The sequence below is a fragment of the Tenrec ecaudatus genome, unplaced genomic scaffold (assembly GCF_050624435.1).
Source record: "Tenrec ecaudatus isolate mTenEca1 unplaced genomic scaffold, mTenEca1.hap1 Scaffold_529, whole genome shotgun sequence".
Taxonomy (NCBI): Eukaryota; Metazoa; Chordata; class Mammalia; order Afrosoricida; family Tenrecidae; genus Tenrec; species Tenrec ecaudatus.
Window position 1 is genome coordinate 14,782 of NW_027459443.1, and position 22,547 is coordinate 37,328.

The 22,547-nt window shown below is 41.9% G+C and overlaps 1 protein-coding gene across 1 annotated transcript in view; it reads left to right on the top strand.

Moving 5' to 3' along the window:
* Positions 1-676: 676 nt before the first annotated feature.
* LOC142436647 (ninein-like protein) overlaps positions 677-22,547 on the top strand; it is a gene marked incomplete at its 5' end in the record, with an annotated part of 30,533 nt that continues 8,662 nt past the window's right edge. Inside the window, 4 exons of the mRNA XM_075540167.1 lie at positions 677-837; positions 2,594-2,660; positions 18,769-18,941; positions 19,720-19,872. Of these exons, the coding sequence (XP_075396282.1) occupies positions 677-837; positions 2,594-2,660; positions 18,769-18,941; positions 19,720-19,872 (554 nt within the window). The remainder of the gene's footprint in view (positions 838-2,593; positions 2,661-18,768; positions 18,942-19,719; positions 19,873-22,547) is intronic.

The window sequence follows — 22,547 nt, forward strand, 5'->3', positions numbered from 1 at the left end:
CTTCCATGCCACCCCAGTCCCCATTTCTTTTTCCTAGCTTCCACTTTCAATTTTCATGAGAATTCAGCATCAATTTCTTCTCTGGCTGAGAGGTCCCAGCTACTCTTTGTAGATATAGAGAAGAAAGGATTTCAAAAGGAAGCAGAGAGCTGTTAAAAGCCTCTTTCTGTCCCAGACTCACCAGACATGCTCTGAATTTCAGAGGTACCTGCCTGCCTGTATCCTGGCCCCACATCCACAGATCCCACGCACCACTCTCTCTTCCTCTGTTGGTGGCTAAGATGTACTCCGAGGACATTTAGGTTTGGAAGATGATCTTCAGCTTCCAGAGCCCTAGATTGTTAGACTACTGGAGAACCTACTGTTTGCATAAAAAGTTAGGGCTTCAGGTTTAGAGGGTTTGGGGGTGTTTTTTTCCCCCCTCAGCCTTTTATTGCATAAACAAAAGCAAAAACAGACTCTGAAAACTTCAAGCAGTGCATAAAGTTGAGCCACTATTACTAGCCTTCAGACCCAATTCACACCTAACAGAGAAGCAGCTTCTTGTGTTCTTTTTAATGCTTTCTGTTGGGTAAAAATGTTCATCCATGATAACGTAGACACATTCAAATCTCAGAGAGCTCATTTAAAGGGCTCCTCACCAAATTTCCCTCTTCCTTTCTCTCTCTCTCACAAGCTGTCCTACCGAAGCATGTGAGTGGTCCTAAGTGGTATGGTCGTCGGACCCAGCCTGAGTTGTGCTCACTGGAGACTGAAGTCAGGCATGCAGCAGATAAGCAAGGACAGAGCAGCCTGAGCAGCCAGCTCCACCGAGCAACATCTCTGCAAAGTGTGGAGGTGGGTCAGAATTTCCTTCTCCAACTTGAGTGCCTAATATCAGGTAAATATCTTAGTTCACATGGTTGTGAGAGAATGTAAGCAGAGAGAGTCTCATTCCCTGGAATTTTAAGTAGACAGGTGCTAGGGTTACCATTGGGGAATAAGATCTCATTTTAAATAAGATCTGGGTCTAGTTGTCTCCATGTGACCCTGGACAAAGAGTGCTCTCCTTCAGACATTGCAACAGCAGAAATGTTTTCATTTGTTTCTCACTCCTTTCTGACGCTAGTACTGTAGTGCTTCGAAACTGTAAGACAGGAAATACTTACTACTCCCCTGCCGCTTTGGGGGCTAGCTTCAGCTCCCTTCTCCCAGTTCATTAAGTTACTCACTTCAAGTACCTGGAGTGAATCCCAGACACCTGCTAAGGGCCAGGTCCTCACTGTACTCCATGTCAAGAAGCATATTCATGATGATGCATCACATGTCCTAAGTAAATCACATACTTGTTAGATCTGTATTCAAGGATTCCAGAATGTTACTGGTTCCTCCTTTATGTGCTGTCAGATTGAAAGATGAGACCATATCAAGAACCTATCTTTAGTAAGGTAACTTGGAGTCCTGAATTGATTTTAATCTTAAACATTTGTAAGGCAGGGGGAAACAAATAAGCACACGTTTAAATCCTAAATTTTCTTTCATGGATGCATGTGCTATGTTGGGCTACACCATAAACCCAGGACATTTGCTTTCTGTTCTCTTTACATTTGGATCTGAAGTATGGTGTGGGTTGAATTATCATTTCCTGGGCTAATGAGACTCTGTCTTCATCGGGGCTCTTCTGATTTTTGAGGCCTTTTTGGTACTCAAAACTGGGTATGGAAAGGGTATTTTTAGTTTTTCAGTGAGTGGAAGGCATTAGGGAAGTGGGACTGAATTTACTGGTGTTGCTCTGACTTGTCATTTAAATTCAAGGGTGTGAGAGCATTGGAGGGTCGGCCCTAGACCTCTGGTAGACAAGACACCTAAGCACTGTAGACCTCAGTTACCCCAGAGAGACAGTGGACAGGGTGTGAGCTGAAGGCGCTACCTTGTCCCTTTGTCGCATGCTGGACTCCATCGGTAGCACGATGCTTCTTTCTTTCATCGCTTCCGTAGACTCTTCCTGTTGTCTGCTCTCAGCTTTCAGTCCTCAAGATTGCTCCTGCTTAGAATGCTGAGTCTTGGTCCAACCCAAACCCAAACCCACTACCATTTAACCTACTTGGGTTCTTAGCAACCCCATCGTCCTTAGTAGAACAGCTTCAAAGGGTCTCCAAGGCTGGTGCGTTCAAACCAACTGACTTCCAGTTAGTAGCCTTGTGCTCAAGCACTATGTCACCAGGACTCCACCGATTCCATATGTGGGTATTCATTTGGTCACTACATACACCATAAGATTTTGACAGAATCAGATGCTTCTGGGTGTCCTCGTCTTTTCTCTTGGTGTAAGGTAACCAAGACAGTTGACTGCATGTGCCCACTTAAAGTGCTGATGACTTAGGGGGTAGGAACACCAAGTATGATTTCACAAAGTACGACATGCTCCCTATTGCCACTTCTGGCATTCTCACTTTCAATAAGGAATTTATGATCCACGTGCTGCTGGTGTACAGATAGCATGTCCACTTCAGTTACACAAAAGAGCTTTCCAGTGCTACATGTTTGTTTGGTGTTCTGCAACTGCTTTTGATATTCTCCAAGGGATTTATGTATCCTTTCCATTTTTCCACAGAGTTTCAAGTCAGATGAAGAACCTGATGGTGCCAAAGAGCCTCAGAATGAGTTATTTGAGGCACAAGGTAAAACCATGACCTCATGCTTGGTACTTTGAAAGATCCAGGACCTGGATTGTCAGCAGTGTTGCTGTGACAAGAATAGTTTCCTGGAGAGTGCAGTGTGGGTAATCTCCCTGGACAGCCTGTTCTCCGGATATACTTATATAGAGAGCGTTTCATCAAGAAAATAGCTCACACAGATGTAGAAGAAGGCAAATTCCAAGTTGAGCAAGTTCTAGGCCCATGATGCTGATGTTAGGGTGCAGGGTTATCATGACTGTCATAGCTTTGGGAGTTGATGGGCCCAAAAGGAGCTGAAAGACAAAGGTCTATGGCTACAGAGGGAAATGAATTCAAGGTTGGCAGATCAAGCCTGTGGCTAAAGAGACGAATAAGTCCAAGCTTGGTAAGTCAGGTGACAAGCTACTGATAACTCCCAAGGACAGCAAGCAATACAGGAGACCACTGACTCAAGTCTTAACCTGTGTACAACTGAATCTGGGCTAACCCCATTTACATATTTATTATTTTAAAATAGTTTTATTGGAAGATACAAGGAGTTACCAAAAATGGATTTTTTTCAAAGTTATGTATTTAAATTTTTTTACAAAACAACCATGTCACCGTCAAAGTACTCTCCATTACACTTCATACATTTGTCACACCTGTGATTCCATTCTTGGAAACATTTTTCAAACTCATCTGTTTGGAAGGCTGACAGTACCTCTCCAATTTTTTTCTTCATCTCTGCTTTTGTCTTCAAATCTCTGTTCTTTCATTTCCCTCTTCATTCAAAGAAACAAAAAGAAGTCACATAAAGTGAGGTCAGGTGAATAAGGTGTGTGGGGCAAAAGAGGCATGCTGGTTTTTACCAAAAACTGGCACACTGAGATGGCTGTGTGAGCAGGGGCATTGTCGTGGTGGCAGAACCAGTCCCCTGTCTGCCACAAATCAGACCATTTTCATCACACACTATTATGCAATCTTTTCGGATCCTCTAAATAGAAAGCTTGATTAACAGTCTTGCCTGGTGGAGCAAACTCCAAATGCATGATGAGTTGACGTTTTCGTTCATTCAGGAAGTTGACAAACATCCAGAATGAGGTTTGTCATCAATCAATATTTTACCTTTTTTGAAATGAGAAAAACACTTGAGTTTTTTCCCATAGCACTGCCCTTGTAAGCTGTTTTCAACATCACAACAGTTTCTGCAGTGTTTTTCCTTGAGTAGGAAACAAAATTTCACCACTGCACACTGTTTTCTTAAATTGGCCATCTCAAAAAGCAAGGTTTCAAGCAAAACTGCTTTTATGAAAAAATTCACCGTGACCAGAGAAAACCTTCCCAGTGCCACGGGGTGCACTAACTCAGAGCAAGTTGCTCGATGCATACTTAGCAGGAAACATGGGTACTATGAAAGCTCCACTCTGCCCAGCGCAATTCTGGTCTGGGGTTGGTGGGGGGGGGTACTCCCTCATATTTCACCTATCATACAATTCAATTGTTCTATCCTATTAAGAACGTTTCTGCAGTTATCACCACAATGAATTTCAGCGCATTTTCTCATGAACTCGTTGTTAGTTCCTAATTTGCCACCAATCACTCCTACCATGCTCTACACAATTATCAAGCCGGTTACTACCTCTGTGAATCTACATAGCCTGGACTTTACATACAGAAAATCATTGAAAAGACAAACTGGAAAACAATGATTAGAACACAGAGAAAAACTTCATAGGAAAAAAAGCAAAATATTAAAAACTGAAACAACTTTAAAATGAGTCAAAAGGGAGATCAAATAGCAAGATATTAAAATGTAACCTAAGTACAACGGACTTAATCAACTTTGCAGTGTTCTGTCTCTAACAAGGCTCTTAATATCCCAGGACTTTGGTCCAAGAAGATTCCCCAGAGGCTTAATCCATCCAAGCGACCCTGCAATTGGATTTTTGGCTTTCACTGTCTTCCATAGCCTTCTGTAAACCACATGTCCAGAATTCAAGCTCTGATACTATTTTCTCCTGAGATTTGGATGTTATTTACAATCCTTGGATTATAAAGGCAGGTGTGTTTCCTCATGTGGGCTTAGTTGATGCTTCACTCACATAGCTACCTGTTTGAAGACGAGCTTTTAAAACCTCAGCCACTATTCTGTCTGATAGTCGGGCACCAACTGGTTTTTTTATCACATGCTGTTACAGCCCTCATATTAGCAGTGACCTCTTCATGAGGGCAAGCATTGAGCGGGGCCAGGCTAGGATGCATTGGGCTACAATTAAGTGCGAACCCCAAATCCATTCATATATCTATAGTTTATATGTCTCTGGTTAACTTCAGAGATTATTATGATTTTATGATAGAGAACTTTATAAATCATCCCCCTAGGGCATAAGGTAATGTCTTTTATTTAGCCAATTATATAGCATTTTAAAATGCTGAAGAAAAATTATTTAAGTATAGATAGGCTTCAGACTGTAAAATATGAATTAATGACATGTACATAACAAGACACTATTTATAAACAAGCAGTGGGATCAGTGATAAGACAAAATTTGCAGTAATTCACAGAAGCAGAATCATCCCTATCAGATGAATACATTTCATAAGAAAAAAGAAGGGCATTAAGTAGTAAATATATGGTAATCCCGGGCCACATTGAATGGGCATCATTAATAGAGCACCCTGAGAGCAAGAGAGCTGAACCACAGTCCAAAGACCACCAATTCCATAACCTTGGGATAGCAGTCATCTGCTTCTTCTCACACTAAGTCATATAAATATTAAGTCCAAGAAAGTCTGTCTGTTCCTTAAAACAGCTACAGGTGAGTGTGAACAGTTCGAGCAGTAGGACAGATGTGTGCCTTGAAAACACAGTTCAAGGTCCCAGTAGTCTACAGCGCATAGCCTGGTTCACCAAGGTCTGGATGGAAACTAGATGAATAGAAACCAAGTAGGAACATAATACCGGGCATTTTCTCCCATTGGATTCTTTACGAGTATTGTTCATTGTTTTTCTCCAGCCAGTTTAACCATTGATAGAAATGTAGTCGCCTTCTTCAAGACATACATTCCCCTGACCCCACCTCCCATCTTTTTTCTGTAACTGCCCTCAGGATTCTATCCTTTTTTTTCAAATTGGAGAATTTGGCTCTGATATTTCATGGTGGTTTTCTTTTAGCTTCTATCTCATTTTGGTTTTCTTAACTTTTTGAATAATTATGTACTCCTGTGTTGTTGGTCAAATTTTCTTTTATAGTTTGTCAAAACTATTTTCTTTGTATGTATTTTTGTTACTTCCTTTTCAGGGTTTTTAATGAGACATAGATTATTTCTCTTGATTCTTTTGTTGTTTTTTGGTGGTGGTTTTTCTTGTCAGTTATAGTCAGAGTGATCGTCTTTGAGCTCACTGATTTGATTTTCCTTTTCAGAAGGAAAATCTATTCCTCAAGTCATTTACTGTGTTGCCTAATTCTGTTATCTCATTGTTTATATTCTTAGATTCCCTTTGATTTAAGATTTCTTCTATTGTTTTCCTGAGTATTCCCTACATGTCTAAATCATTCTTCGGAATCCTGTTTCTTATAGTTCCAGGGCCTCTTTTTCAGAATTCTCTATTGGATCTGGGCAATTTCCATTTGTTTACATTTGTTTTTCTTGATGTTTTGGGTTTTCTGTGGTTGATTGCTGTTTCCTCAGAATCCTAGTAGTAGTGCCAGTGATATGAACACTTAGTTGGCTTTGTCTAGTGATGTGGGAGAGGTCTAATAGAAGGTGGAAAATATGGTGAAATGAAGGAAAGGGGAGAGAGATGAGTAAGTGGTGAAAGTGTGGGGGAAGATACAATATTGTTTTTAGCTTACCATTTTCCTAGACAGTTTAAATGGCGTCTTCTTGGCATTTGGTTTTTCCTACCATTTTAGCCTTATTCCCCACCTCAGGGACCCAATGTGGATGTTCTGCTAGCTGCTGAGTATTCCAGTTATGTAAATCTGACTTACACAAAATGGATTCTGGAACTGGTTCATTTGCTACAGGGTGGGTTTGGAGAGCCACCAGCCCACCTGAAGATGAACTTGAAGTAAGAGACTCCGTTACAATATTGACCTCCATGTGCCCCCACACCAAATGGTGGGTCACAGTGATGTTTTAGGCCTTCTAGAATTGGTCTCAGTTAGAGCCAGTGTCCAATAATCCCTAAAAAAATCTAATTATTTCTTTTCCCACAGTGAACACTCACTCTTGTAAAATGCTGATGATCCATTTGAGGAAGGCTGACAAAAAAATAACAGAAAATTTTGTCATTATAGTGGGGGTCCTTCCACAGGGAAACATAGCCCCTGCTCTTTTTAATGGGTTATGGGTCTGTAAACTATCTCACCTCAGGGAATGATTGAACAATTATGACTCTTCTAATCATTTGAGTTTCACTGCTGTTCACTTGACCCAGATTTTTTTTTCTGCTTAGACAGATCAAGTAAATATTCATTAGGTTTCCTATGTTTTTCACTCCCAAGGACTTCCTGCCTGAGTAGACAATACCATGAGTCCATGACAGTCAAGCTGTTCTGATTCCCACTTTGACTCAGCTGTCCATTACAGTAGCCACATCCACCTGTCTCTGTCAATTAAGTGCTGCCATTTGGCCCCTACTTCCCTGCAACCCAATCAGCCCAAGTGTAGTTAGGTGTCACTATTCCAATAAGTCCATTTCCACAGTGAAATGTGACTTACATAAAATAGCAATCTTCAGAGATGCTGGGACTACATTTGCAATTGGGCTCCCTCCTCTTGCAGTAAAGGTGTGAGTTCTACTCCATGTGCGTCTGTAGACCCATCCTGATTAATCCATTATAGCATGCCCAACTCCTTAATCTTGTGGATACCTTCTGCTACAATATACTTTGACTGGACTTGTCATTGAGCATGATTTATTTATGCCATCATACAACCCACGAATCAGCTTCACTGAATCAACCAAAAAGTGTCTTAGATTGAAACATTAAATTTATATTCTGCACTTAGTGGGCCCATATCAGTAAACTAAGACTGATCCAACTTTATGTTCTACACACCATTATTAGCCATTCTTATATCTATATTCTCTATGTTTCTGGAAATTCTTTTGGAGTATAGTGTACCTCTGCCTGGGTCACCATGTATATGTCATCTTTTAGAGCTTGCTGGAACATAAGTCTAGTCTTAGGTCTAGAAGCAATAATGGGTGGTGAATTCATTAACTGGAAACATTTATCAGTATCTTTTAAAGCATCTCCTCAAGCAAGGCTCCAGTAAATGCCCAGGATTCATATCAGCATGCACTATTGAGTTAATCTTTTCATGTGGTGGGAAGGGATAATAGTTTTTTTTACTGATCATGAATTAAGATGGAGCAATCTCTTCAGATGGAAACAATCTGCTCTTAGCTAAAGTAACATTATGGAAATTGGGGGCTCAATCCACCCGTCTTCTTAATTATCTGCCTGTATCTCCCCATCCCAAGGCGTAAGAGTCCGTTTTGTTCCCAATCAATATTCTCAATTTAACAGCATTTGAGGTTGAGAATTGAGTTGGTACTATAATTCATCATTCTTAGGATATTACTCTTGAGTTTATTTTTTCAGTAATATCACCTCTGTTACCACAAAAAGAAAACCTTTTTTTTAAAGAATAAATGTAAACTTTGAAGTCTTTTATGCATTTTTTGATCTTTGACTCTGAAGTCCTGAGTTCATGTCTTTCCTTCTACCAATTTATCTTTTGTAAGTAGGATAAATAATCAGCTTCTCCATACTGCTTACCCCGAAACAATTGCAGAAGAATATCAAACATGCTATCACTTAGAGCATCAATTTCCACCAATTCCTGATGTGCGGGTGGTGATACACTGCGTGCATCGAGTAGTGACTGTCAGACAGGGTAGAACTGCCCTCTGTGGATTTCTGAGACTAGTTATGGGAGTAGAAAGCTTCATCTTTCTCTTCCTGGTGGTTTTGAACTGCTGACACTGAGGTGAGCCCAATGCGTAACCACTACAGCACACCGCACACCACGATTTCACAGTGCCCTTTATACGCATGGGGGCAGTTATTAGTACCTTCAAACCTGATCAGACTTGGGAACCAATTGAGAAAATTGATCTGTACAACTTTGTTTCTCTAGAATCACTCTTGGAACCAAATGTTTTACACCGGGTTCTCCAGAGAAGCAAAAATTGTGGTGTGTGTTTGTGTGTGTGTGTGTGTGTGTGTGTGTACTGCTATACTGAACCCAGATCTGGATTCTCTCCTCTGGAACACCAGTTTCCTGTGAGCTCTTTTCCTATAGTTACACCAGAGTAGGGTTTTTGTGCTTGGTGAAGTATAGGGTAAACAGAAAAGATGACTCGCATTGAGATTAATTGACACAGTGGCTGTAAAATGAGTTTTAGGGTGGTGCAGGACCAGGCAGTGTTTCCTTATGTTGTACAAAGTGTCACTATGAGTCAAAACTGACTTGATGACATTTAGCAATGTAATCTATATGTGTTTTTTATTTATTTTCTTTTTTAATGTCAGTGATTGTTTATTTATTTACTTATTTGTTTTAAAAGATCATTTTATTAGGGGCTCATACAACTCCAATCACAATCCATACATACATCAATTGTGTAAAGCACATTTGTACATTCAATGCCCTCATCATTCTCAAAACATTTGCTCTCCACCCAAGCCCCTGGCATCAGGTCCTCATTTTTAACCCTCTCTCCCCCCTCCCCCCTCCCTCATGAACCTTTGATAATTTATAAGTTATTATTTTCTCATATCTTGGTCTGTCCCACATCTCCCTACCCCCACTTTTCTGTTGTATGTCCCCCAGGGAGGAGGTCACATGTAGATCCTTGAAATCAGTTCCCCCTTTCTAACCCACTCTCTCTCTATGCTCCCAGCAGCGCCACTCACACCACTGGTCCTGAGGGGATCATCTGCCCTGGATTCCCTGTGTTTCCAGTTCCCATCTGTACCAGTGTACCTCCTCTGGTCTAGTCAGGCTTGCAAGGTAGGATTCAGATCTTGACAGTGGGGTGGGGGGAGGAAGCATTTAGGAACTAGAGGAAAGTTGTATTTTTTCACGTTGCTACATCGCACCCTGACTGTTTCGTCTCCTCCCCAAGACCCTTCTTTAAGGGTATGTCCAGTGACCTACAAATGGGCTTTGGGTCTCCACTCCGCACTCCCCTGCTCATTCACTATGGTAAGATTTTTGTTCTGATAATGCCTTAAACCTGATCCCTTGAAACTTTGTAATCGCACAGGCTGGTGTGCTTCTTCCATGTGGGCTTTATTGCTTCTGAACCAGATGGCCGCTTGTTTACCTTCAAACCTTTTAGACCCCAGATGCTATATTTTTTGATAGCCAGGCACCATCAGCTTTCTTCACCACATTTGGTTGTTCACCCTTTTTGTCTTCAACGGTTGTGTCGGGAAGGTGAGCATCATAAAATGCCAATTTAAAAGAAGAAAGTATTCTTACATTGAGGGAGTACTTGAGTGGAGTCCCAATGTCCTTCTACTACCTTAATACTAAACCTATAAATACATGCACATAGATCTCATGTACAAATATATTTGCATATGTACATGTCTTTATCTAGACCTCTATGAAAACCCTTTGCCTCCCAGCTCTTTCCTCTATTTCCTTTGACTTCCCTCCTGTCCCACTCTCATGCTCAGTCCCCACCAGTGTTTCGGCAATTCCTCTTAGTCACATTACCCGTGATCATGCCCAACCAGGCCTCCTAGACCCTCCTCACCAGCAATTTGGATCCCTTGTTGTTCCCTTGTCCCTGGGTTTGTTAACACCACTTCCTTACCTCCCCCTCTCCCATGTCCCACGGAACTATTGGTCCCGTTGTTTTCTCCTATTGTTCATCCAGCCTATCTTATTTAGACAGACCTGTGGAGATAATAACATGCACAAAAACAAGACAGAGCAAAACCAAGCAACAATATACAACAAAATAACAACATACTAATGAGAAAAAACAAAACACAACAAGAAAGAAAACTTGTAATTAGTTCAAGGATTGTTTGTTGGTCTTTAAAAGTGTTTTCCAGTCCAGTCTGTTGGGGCATCATGCCCTGGCCCCAAAGTCTACCTTCAGCATTCACTGGGGACCTCGCCGCTCTATTCCCTTGCTGTTCTGTTACACCCCTTAATTATTTTGCCTCGATGTGGTGGGATCCGATTGGGTGCAATACCCACACTGTGTCTCTGGTGTTGTCCTCTGTAGAGATATGGGTCAGTGAGGGACGTCATGTCTCATAGTGGGGCTGGCCATGTGATCCTCTCTGTCGACTGACTGCTCTAATTGGGAATATCAACCTCATGGCCTGGTGGTCCATGATGTGCTCTACTCTCTCCTCCTCCCCCTTCATATGCTCCCATATGCTCTGATCAGATATGTCCCTTTTCCAGAGCTGTAGATTCAGTGCTGTCCGTTGAAATAAATTCTTCTGAGGGGAGGGGCAGGTGTCCATTTGGTTGGTGTTGGGGCCAGCCCCCCAGACCTCTCCACTGATTCACTACTCCGCACCGGCATGTTGCATTCACATCTTGGAGCACCGGGTTGAAATCTGGTCCCTCTTTCCCTATGGAGACAAAAATAGTACCCTCCCATTGGGTGGGTTAGTGTCCTGTGCCCCCGCTACCCTTTTCTTTATTATTATTTTTTTTCTTACCCCACCTCCGTTTTAGTTGTGTACCATGTGTACCCCTGTGTTTGGTCTGGTCCCTGCCATATTATGTGGTCCTTGCCCCAGGAATGTTTGTATACCGTAGCTTTTTCCCTATGCCTCTTTTGCCTTTTTTTTTAAAGATTACCTCAGCAGCCTTTGAAGTCTTTCCATATTTAAGTCAGTGCTATCTGAGGTCTGTTTTCTTTTTGCCCTCTGGGTGAGGTTGTTCTATGTGGTGGGCTCTTATTTATGCTTGGTGGGTGTTGTTCTTCTGCCCATACTGGGTTTGCAAGGATCTTTTGTAGGCTGGATATCTTCTAACGTATTCTTTGAGTTTTTCCTTGTCTGGGAAGACTCTTACTTCTCCATCTATATTGATAGATAATTTGACTGGGTAAGGTATTCTTGAGTTTGCATTGTTTTCCGTCAATTTTGGGAATATGTTATTCCACTCTCTCCTCTTCTTCATAGATTCTGCTGATAGGTCTGAGCATATTCTTATTTGGGAACCTTTGTATGTGATTGCTTGCTTGTTTTTCCCTAGCCGCACTCATGATTTTCTCCTTTTCCTCTAAATTGCATAATTTAATTCTTTTGTGCCTTGGTGACTTCTTCTTGTGATGCAGTCTTGCTGGGGTTCTTTCAGCCTCCTAAATGGTTGCCTGGTTCTCATTCACTAAGCTGGGGAAGCTTTCCTCCAAGAATTCTCTCACTATTGTTGCATATGACTTCTTTGTTGTCTTCCTCCGGTAAGCCAATAGTTCTCATGTTGTTCCGCTTCATAACATCAGACATCACTCTTAAGTTTTCTTCAACTTCTCTGATGATCTTATTAGATTTTTGTTTGCATTTGTTAAAGTCTGCCTGGCTGCCCTCCAAGTCACTGATGCAGTTCTCTGATTCCTCCAGTCGATTCTTGAGTTACGTGAGTCTGCTACTGGTTTTTGTTATCTCCTCCCTAAGTTCCTGTATTTCTCTTTTATTTATGGCTTTTACCTCTTCTATCATTTCATCCTTTTTCTGTATTGTTGCCCCATATCCTCTATGAATCCAAGTAGCATTCTGAAAATTCCTTTCTGTGACTGTTCAATGTCTCCTTCCTCTATGCATGTCATTATGTTCAGGCCATCTTCAGGCATTGCCTTTTGTTTTTCCCGTTGTTTCGTTGAGGTCGTTTGGGCTGATGGCTGTTTGCCTTGTGTTGGTTTAGATGAGCCAGGTGCCATTTTCCTGTGAGTTGTATAGCACTGGCTCTCTCTGGGAGACTTGCAGGAGAACTTCTTCGAACTGCCTATAGCTTATTTCACTATGGAATTAACCTACCACTTTATCCTCCTATAGCTTCCCTCTCAGGGAAGTGACCCAGAAGGCTGGTGGGTTGCCTGCTTCGGTGTTGCTGAGGTTGGGCAGAGGTTCCTACAACAGCTTGAAAGGTTGAGGAGTGTTGGCTGAGCTACCTTAGGACTCCAGGCACACATGTAGGAATTCCCCTGTTAGATGTTTTAGCAGAGTATCCCCTGGTGGAGGTTGGCAGGCCCTTTCCCAGCCTCCCTAGCTACACAGGGTGGAGTTCACCTAGCTGGGTGTGGCCCAGGCATACATGCCCTAGGCTAAGGGGAGTGGTCTGGAGAGACCAAGAAAGAGAAAGAGGAGGGAAAAAAATCAAGCCCGCTGAGCCTGTGGGGGGCAGGGGAGGGGAGGATATAGTGAAGACATGGAAACAAAGTAACAAATGTAGCTGAGTCCCGATCCCCCGCCAGTGGAGCTGCAAGGGTTTAGTCCCTGCTCTGAGGCGGCAGCAGCAAGCTGTGGCTGTGTTGAGAAAAGGCCCCTGTGCAGCCCTCCAAGACTGAGGGGGAACAGAGAGGAGCTGCAAGGGTCCAGTCCTTGCCCCGAGGTGGGTGGTGGCAAACTGTGGCTGTGTTGAGACCAAGCCGCTGTACAGGCTCCAAATGGTCCCAGGCTCCAGCAGAGACAGTGGCAGGGCCAAGGACAAATCCAGCCGTCCTCCACTGAGGTAAGCCAAAAGCCCCCAGCCCCTCAAAACCATGTGGGTCTGAGCCTACTTATCATTATGATGCTCCTCCTGCATTCCAGCAGTGTTGAAATTCCCTCTAAGCAACTCTCCTGGGCTGAAATCTGCAGAGTTCCTCTGGTATGTATTACTCCATCGCCATCTTGCCGGAAATCTCTGTTGTTGCTTTTTTTTTTTAATCTCCCCCCCTCCCCAATCTTCTCTTAGGAGCTAATACAGACATCATACCATTTCATAGTTCAATCTCATTAAACAGCATTGTGGTATTGTGACCAAAATCCACTTCAGAGTCTTTTCTTCCTCCTTGATATCAGTTCCCCCTACTAATGCACCCCACCCACCACTTCCCCCACTGCACCCCCAGGAACCCTTATTCTAATTGTTGTTTCTCTAGCTTCATTTATCCTGTGTTTCATATACCAAAAAACATTGAAAAACACATAAAAAGCGCCAAGAAGGCTACCCACAATGACAAAATACAACAGATATAAAACCCAATATTAAAAAAAACCACAGAAAATATTAAAAACCAAATCAAGGTCAAATGTATCAAGTGGCAAAGTTTTAACCAATCAGGTCAGGTTTATCATTTTAATCTACAACAGTCATCTCTCCAATATTCTCTGTCTGATAACCAGCTTATTCTCATCTCTCAATTATGGTCAGAAGGAAATCACCAAAGGCTTATTTCCTATGTAGATCCTGCAAATATATTTTGGCCTTCTGATGTCATCCATTGCCTTCTACACACCAGAATCTCACAATATAAGCTCTGATAGTATTCCATCCTTAATATCTGGATTATATAATTTATAATCCTTAGGTCATAGATGTTGGTGTGCTTCTTCCATGTGGGCTTAGTTGACATATCACTTAAATTGCTGCTTATTTGAAAACAACCCTTTAAGAACCAGATGATGATAGCCTGGCACTATCTAATTTCTTCCCTGCACTTCGCTATGCAACCGTATCTTCTGTGTTTCATTTGTGAAGGTGAGTAATGAGTAGGGCCATGTCATCAGAAATAATTGTTCTTAGCCTGGAGCTAAAATTAAGTGCGAGCCCCAAATCCATTCCCAGATCTATGTTTTTAATTTGCCTCTGGCTCACCTTAGAGATATCCTTGTTAGTTTATGGTAGCAAATGATATCAATCTTCTCCATGGATCATAGGACCTTTTGTTTATAGTGTCATTAATTAAGCTATGGTACTAATTTTTTGAACACTAGTGAGAGAGGGAGATTAAATAAGGGTAGGCTAACTATATCTCAATATCTAGATTATTCATTTTTATAGAATAAATCCTTACCTGACTGGATGCTATTTACTTAAAGAAGTAGAGTTGGTTATCAGGCAAAACTTGCAATAATATTCACTGATAATGCCATTCAGGTCTGCCAGAATAAAACATATCTTAATACAGCAAGTAAGGCATTAAAGTATTAAGTCAATGTTGGTCTACCTACTGAGCTAGGTGTTTATATAAATGCATGTATGTGATCATGAGGTGTCAATAGGATCAGGTATCAGGCATCAAAGAACAAAATATCATATTGTGAATGAGGAGGAGGAGTGAGGAGGACCCAAAGCCCATATGTAGGCAACTGAACATCCCCTTACAGAATGGCCACAGGGAGGAGATGAGTCAGTCAGGGTGCAGTATAGCAATGATGAAACATGCAACTTTCCTCTAGTTCTTTAGGCTTCCCTCCCCCACCCCCATCATGATCCCTTGTACAAATCCAGCTAGACCAGAGGATGTACACTGGTACAGATAGAAACTGGAAACACTGGGAATCTAGGACAGATGAACTCCACAGGACCAATAATGAGAGTAGTGATACCAGGAGGGTAAGTGGAAGGTAGGGTAGAAAGGGGGAACTGATCTCAAGGTACATATAACCCCGTCCCTGGGGAGTGAACAACAGAAAAGTGGGTGGAAGAGACATTGGACAGTGTAACACATGACAAAATAATAATAATTTATAAATTATGAAGAGTTCTTGAGGGAGGATGGGTGGGGAGGGAGGGGACAAAATAAGCTGACACCAAGGGCTCAAGTAGAAAGCAAATGCTTTGAGAATAATGATGGCAACAAATGTATAAATGTGCATGACACAATGGATGCATGACACAATGGATTGTGATAAGAGTTGTACGAACCCCCAGTAAAATTATTTTTAAAAATTAAAATAAATGCAAGTATTTGATTGTATGTGTGTAATAAAACACATAGACACAAGTATGGATATTTCTTATATATAACCCAATAACTCATTATTAAGATTTGGGGTTTTCAGGGACAAGGGAATAACACATGATCTAAAATCGATGGTAAGGAGGCTGTAGAATGCCTGGTGGGTTGATCAAGTGCAATGTAGTCAAGAAGAATTACTGAAAGCCAAATGAAGGTCAAACATGATAGTGGGACAAGAGGAAAGTAAAAGGAAATAGAGGAAATAACTGAGGCAAAAGATATTTTAGATGCATAAATACAGGCATGTACATGTGTAAATATATTTATATATAACAATAGGGACATAGATCTATGTGCATATATTTATATGTTAAATAATAAGGTAGCAGACGGACATTACTCAACATGGCTCAAGTCCTCCCTCAATGCAAGAACACTTTGTTCTAATAACCTGGCATTCTGTGATGCTCAGCATCCCGACAACAATCGCTGAAGACAAAATGGGTGCATATGCTAATGTGGTGAAGAAAGCTGATGGTGCCCAGCTATTAAAATATATTAGTGCCTAGAGTCTTAAAGACTTGAAGATAAAAAAGCGGCCATCTAGCTGGGAAGCGAAAAAAGTCCACATGGAAGAAGCACACCAGCCTGTGTGATCATGAGATGTAGACAGTATCAGGTATCCAGCATCAGAAAGGCCCAAACAAACAATCATATTGATTCAAACACTGGGGTAGGGATGGGAGACCCAAAGCCCATCTGTAGACAATTGGACATTCCCTCACCATAGATTCACAAGGAAGGAACAAGCCAGCAAGGGTGCAGTATAGCACTGATAAAACATGCAACATTCCTGTAGTTCTTTAATGCTTCCCTCCCCCAGCCCCACTATCATGACCCCAGTTCTACCTACAAATCTGGCTAGAACAATAATGAGAGTAGCGATACCAGGAGGGTTGGGGACAGTAGAGGGAGAAAGGGGGAACTGATCCAAATGATCAATGTAAACACACACACACACACACACACACACACACACACACACACACACACACCCTAGGGTGAGGAACAACAGAAATTAGTGGAGGGAGACAGCAGACAGTGTAAGATATGAAAATAGCAATAATTTATCATTTGTCAAGGGTTTATGAGGATAGGAGGGTGGAAGAGGGAGGGGGGAAAAAAAGGAGGATCTGATACCGAGGGCTCAAGTAGAAAGAAACTGTTTTCAAAAGGATGAAGACAACATATGTGCTAAAATGTGCTTGAACTAATGGTTGTATGGATTGTTGCAAGAGTTGTAAAAGCCCCCAATAGAATGATAAATAAATTTTAGATTTGAAGGATTAAAGCCATAGTCTTTTGGGACATCTCATTCATTCAGTATAATTTAGTTTATGAAGTTATGTTCTACTTTTTAGTTTGTTGAATTTTTTCTGGAGTTTCAAAAGCTTATGACTGGTCACCTAAGGTACAACTTAAAGTTCTACTTAAAGTGAACCAAAGAGTAAGATGGAAACTAAAGACCCGAAGAAGAATCCAATCCAAAAATCACATCCACATTTACCTGAGACCAGAACTAGATGGCTACCATTACCTAATTAGTTCCATTGTAGATGGCTCCTGATAATAAAACCATAAATTCCTATTATATAAAAACAATAAAAGATAGATCTGATCTGGAAGACTTAACATTATTGATATGAAATAATCTTTAAACCTTGAACCAAAACTCACCCTGAAGTCTCTTTATAGCTAAATAACACATTAGCCCCCAAACTAATAAATACCACCCATAAGTACTGTGTCTTTTTAAAGAGATCACCCATATGTGACCCTGATAGACATTGAAGCCAGATTTAAATGAGGATGTGGAACAAGGGATACCATTGCTGATGTCAGTGGATCTTGGCTGAAAGCAGAGTACACCAGAGGTTGCTTGTGTTTTATTCACTAGGCTAAACTATCTCATGTGTGAATCATAACAGTTTGGATAGCCATGAGAAGAATGGGAATTCCAGACCACTTCATTGTGCTCATGTAAAACTTGTGCATGGACCATGAGACAGTTGTGGGTACAAACAAGGATATCCTACTCAGTTTAAAATCAGGAAAGGTGTGCATCAGGGCTGTGTCCTCTCACCACACTTCTTCACTCTGTGTGCTGAGCACATCATCAGAAAAGCTGCATTTCATGAAGAAGAATGGCAATGATTAGAAAAACATAATAACAATTTGTGATGTGCAGATGACATGATCTTACTTGATGAAAATCAGGAGGACTTGAAGTAATTTCTGATGAAGATCGAGGATTAAAGCCTTTAGTATAGATTACATCCCAATATAAAATAGATCAAAATCCCCACAACTGGACCAATAGGTAACTTGATAAATCGAGTAGAGATTGAAGTTATCAAGGATTTCGCCTTGCTTGGATCTGCAATCAGTGCTCATGAAAGCAGCAGTCAGGAGATTAAATGATGCGATACATTAGATAAATATGCACAAGATCTCTTTAAACTGTTAAAAAGTAAGGATGTTACTTTGAGGACTAATGTGTGCCTGACCCAAGCCATGATACCATTTTGACTGTATCATTTCAGTTCCCTCATGAACCTTTTCACTTCCCTTGCGTACACATGGAAATTGGATATTGAATAAGGAAGACTGAAGAATAATTTATGCATTTGAGCTATGGTGCTAGCAAAGGATATTGAAAGTACCACAAACTACAAAAAACAAATCTGTCTTGGAAGAAGTAGAGCAGGGAAGCTCATTAGAGGCAATGATGCCAAGACTTCATCTTCTTTCCCTGTGAATGTTATCACGAGAGACCAGTAACTATGAAAAGAGGAAGCCCTCGGAAAGATGAATTGACACAGTGGCTGCAACAAGGGCCTTGAACATATGAACAATTGTGAGCATGGCACAGGGCCAGGCAGTGTTTCGTTGTGTTGTACTTAGGGTCACTATGAGTTGGAAATGACTCAGTAGCACTGAACAACAACTAAAATAAGTTTAGAGCCTTTCTACCTAATATATATATGTCCATCATGTCCTGTCGTGTATCTATCCATCCCTCTATCCAGTTGTTCCTCCTTAATTTAGAAAACCTTACTGGTGTTGGTACACTTCTCCTAAATTCTTCAAGTGGTACCACGTTTAACTATCTTCCCTTTATTTCAGGCCAACTTCAAGTCTGGAGCCCTCTGGAGCTCAGCAGCCCCTCCTTTCATACCCCTGAGATCCAAGCCCAGATAATCTGGGAAGAGCTTGGCGTTGGCAGCAGTGGTTTCCTCAGTATGCAAGAGCTGACTCTGGTCTGTCAAACCATTGGGCTACAAGACCTTGAGAAAGAGGTGAGAGAAAGCCTGAGACTGACCTGTCTCAACCACTTTTCTTTGAAATGTTTGGTCTGAAAACTCTCACCCTCTTTTAGACTATGATTCAGACATATCAATTTCTCATTAAAACTCTTGACTGGCTTCAAAACTCCTGTCAAAGAATATATCTCAGACCCCCCCCCCATTGTGATAAACTCTCACCACTGTAGGGCAGTTGTGCCAGGCACTCTTAGACACAGTCACTCAAGATCACCGTTCCCTGCCTGCCAGGCTGATTGTACTACGGCCAAGTAAGGCCTCTTTAGAACCTGTCTGTAGTCTCATCAGATGGGAATAGAGGTGGAGTGTTATATTGCAGTCCTCACTCTTCATTAAAGCGCTCTTGGCCTAGCTGCTGTTATCCTGTGACCCACTGGAGCCAGGCTGGTTTTTGTGGGTACATCTTCCACCAACATACTGCAAGTTCCCAGCCACAGCAGATAGGAAATAAGTTATTTATGGAGTTCAGGCAGTTTGAATGACTCAGCTACTGATTATGGAACTAAAACAGACATGGTAGTATAGATTTCCCTTGAGACTGATAAGGAAAAATATTTTGGAAATACAGCCAGTTGGGACCTAGACAATTTTGAATGTGGATGAAGATGAGCAAGCTGCCCTTGTTGAATGCTTGATCCAAAAGTTTGGAGAAGCAGGAGGCCCAATGGTGACATCTGGGTTGAGCTGCCTGTTTGTGGAACCTCTGCATCAAGCAAAACATGTGTTCTGATCCAGGTGTATGACTTTTGTTTAGGAAATGGAAGATTTGTTTAACAAATTGGATCAAGATGGAGATGGCAGAGTAAGTCTTGAGGAATTCCAGCTTAGCCTGTTCAGTCATAGACCCAATTCACTTCCGAAATCTTCTACTCCCATCGAACTGAGTGATCCTTGGACTCATTACCAGGTAAAATAGGACAAATAAATTATGAACCACATTAAGTATTATCTTTCTGATGACTGCAACCATAACCGTCAGCATCTTTCACAAACCTGTCCTCTCTGAGTCACCTGACTGTTGTCCAGGGGTTCAAGAGGGATAAGAAACAGAGATATGTGTTTGAGATTCTGGGGTCACACAGACCTCCATAACTGTATGTCCCTGGATGGCATGCTCATCTCTGAGCCTCATGCTCCTCATCTATAAAATGGGGCAATTGTGATGCCTGCCTCCCAGGTGTTGTTCTATAAGACCAAGTAGTGTCTGACATGACAGCTTCAGCCATTCTTAATTGTGGGATAGAGAACATTTCAGTAGGGAAATCCCTTTTCCCTCATACCATGATGCAGCAGGAGAGCAATGTCAAAGAGCATTCTGCAACATCTCCCTCGGGCAGCCCTTTTGATTTAGGTCCTGAGTCTGGATTCCTCCCTCCTATCCCTGGGTTTTATGTCTTGCAGAAGTACCAGATCTCCGTGCAGCTTTAAACAGAACAGATTTAGGCAGTTTCCTTAAATCATAGCATTGCTCAGTGACTGCTGGGTTAGCACTTTCCGAACAGAAGAAATTCCTTCTCCCACCACAGAGCAGACTGCTCTAAGGAATTCTTGCTTTCTGCACAAGGATGTGGCTGACTCCCATGTTGTGTGGGAGGCAGAGTAAAACCAGTGTGATATTCTTCACCACTGAGTAGGTACTTCTGAGAGCATAAGTTTTTCATTCTAAAATCAACAAGAATGCAGGAAGAAGATATTCAAGAGCATTAAGGAGAGATTTCAGGCCATATAAGGTAAAAAAAAATCAGAGTATGGCCCTTATATGTCACTGATTGGGTTAATTGGCAGATATGACTTCCTTGAAGCAGAAGCAGCCCCATGTTCCCTTTGTATTCATCTGAAGTATAGACTAATGTGGACACTGAACTAGGGATGGATGTGCGCATAGTTGGCATTAAAGAATCAAGATAGTGGCTATAGAGCTGTACCGCTTCTTGTGCCATGCACACCTTCCTGAACAGATGCTCTCTGGCCAGAGGTGTGAGTTTGTAAGGAGGAATCTTGGGGAAATGACCTAGGCAGGCAGGTATGTCTTCCAGGAGACACCCACATCAAGTGAAGTGTGATCCCTGTTTGTGGATTAAGATTTGAACATGGAAATGGGTTTCTCTTCTTTGTCAAGGATTTTCTCCAGGGTAAGTTGCACTGAGGCTAAGAACTAGGGAAGATACAGAAACAAGGGTAACTCATGTCCAAATGTGGAGACCTAGGTGTTGCTGGAAGCTAGTGTAGGATAAGGATCTCAAAGTGGCACCCCTGAGCCTGCAAGGGCAAGATCCCTAAGAGTTCTGTAACCTCGAATACCACTGAAGTATGGGTCCTATGGTAGTTACACAATCTGGTGTCAACTTGTGGAGGGGTAGAGTCTAGCCTATCAATCAGGTCATAGCTTGATGACCTCATTTGGACCCACCACAAAGATAAATAGCTCACTGGAGGCCAGATAGACACAGTCTCTGCATCGTCTTCCTTCGGACAAGTCACATGGAGCTAGGCTGATGAAAGCCAGAGCCTTAGAGCTGGAGGAGCCACGTGGAGACCCACACCAGCACTGAGATGCTTAGACTGCCACTGGATCCACAAGATATTTTACTCTCTGATCTTCCTGCATTCAGTATCATTGCATATGTTTTGTGAGTTTGAAGAGGACTTTATAGATTGATGTCAGACATATGTGCTAATATCAGACTTAGGGACTTGATTTGAACTAGGGTGGGATGTTTTTGTGATATTCAACTGCTCTTGTATATAGAGCTCTTTCTACACACAGATGGGTGTCTATGAATTTGTTTCTCTAGTCTACTCAGACTAACACATTATGGTCCCTTGGGAGTGGAGTACTAGATAAAAGAATCATAAAGATGGAGAGTGGATGTTTGTTTGATCTCTGCTTCATGATAGTGCTTCTTTGGCTAGCCAGAAGTCAGATATGGCCATGCAGTTTACTGGATAGTTTTCTGGAAAGAACATGGGAAGTTAAAGTTTGGATTCTCTTCATTGGTTGTAGTCTTTGGTTATTCTTGTGTGAAATGGTGAAAATGTGATTAATGTATATTTTGAGCTCAGGGGACAAAATCACCCCTTGAATTTCTCAGAGTTGCTTAGTGAAAATGGCTGACAGAAGGTCAAAATGGCTGAGAGAAAGCTGGCTGGAGGGGCAGGGAGCACTTCAGGCAAGACGGCAACTGAGTAACACATAGCAGAGGGACTCTGCAGAAATTAGCGCAGGAGAGTCACTAAGGGGGATGTTGTGCACTGCCTGGTTGCAGGAGGAGCGTCATAAAGATAAACAGGCAAATATCCACTCGGTTTTGAGGAGCTGGGGGCTTTGTCTTACCACAGTGAAGGCTGGCTAAGGTCTAACCTTAGCCCCACCACTGTCTCAGCCAGAGACGGGATCATCTGGAGCTGGCACAAAGGCTTTATCTTAACACAGCCACACTTCAACTCCGAATTGTGGAAGGGTTTAAACCCCTCCAGCCCCAGGGTCAGGGATGGGGTTAAGCTATATTGTTACTTTTGTTTCTCACTCTTCCTTCTTTCCCACTACAGTTTCAACAGGCTCTTCTTTTTTTCCCTCTCTCT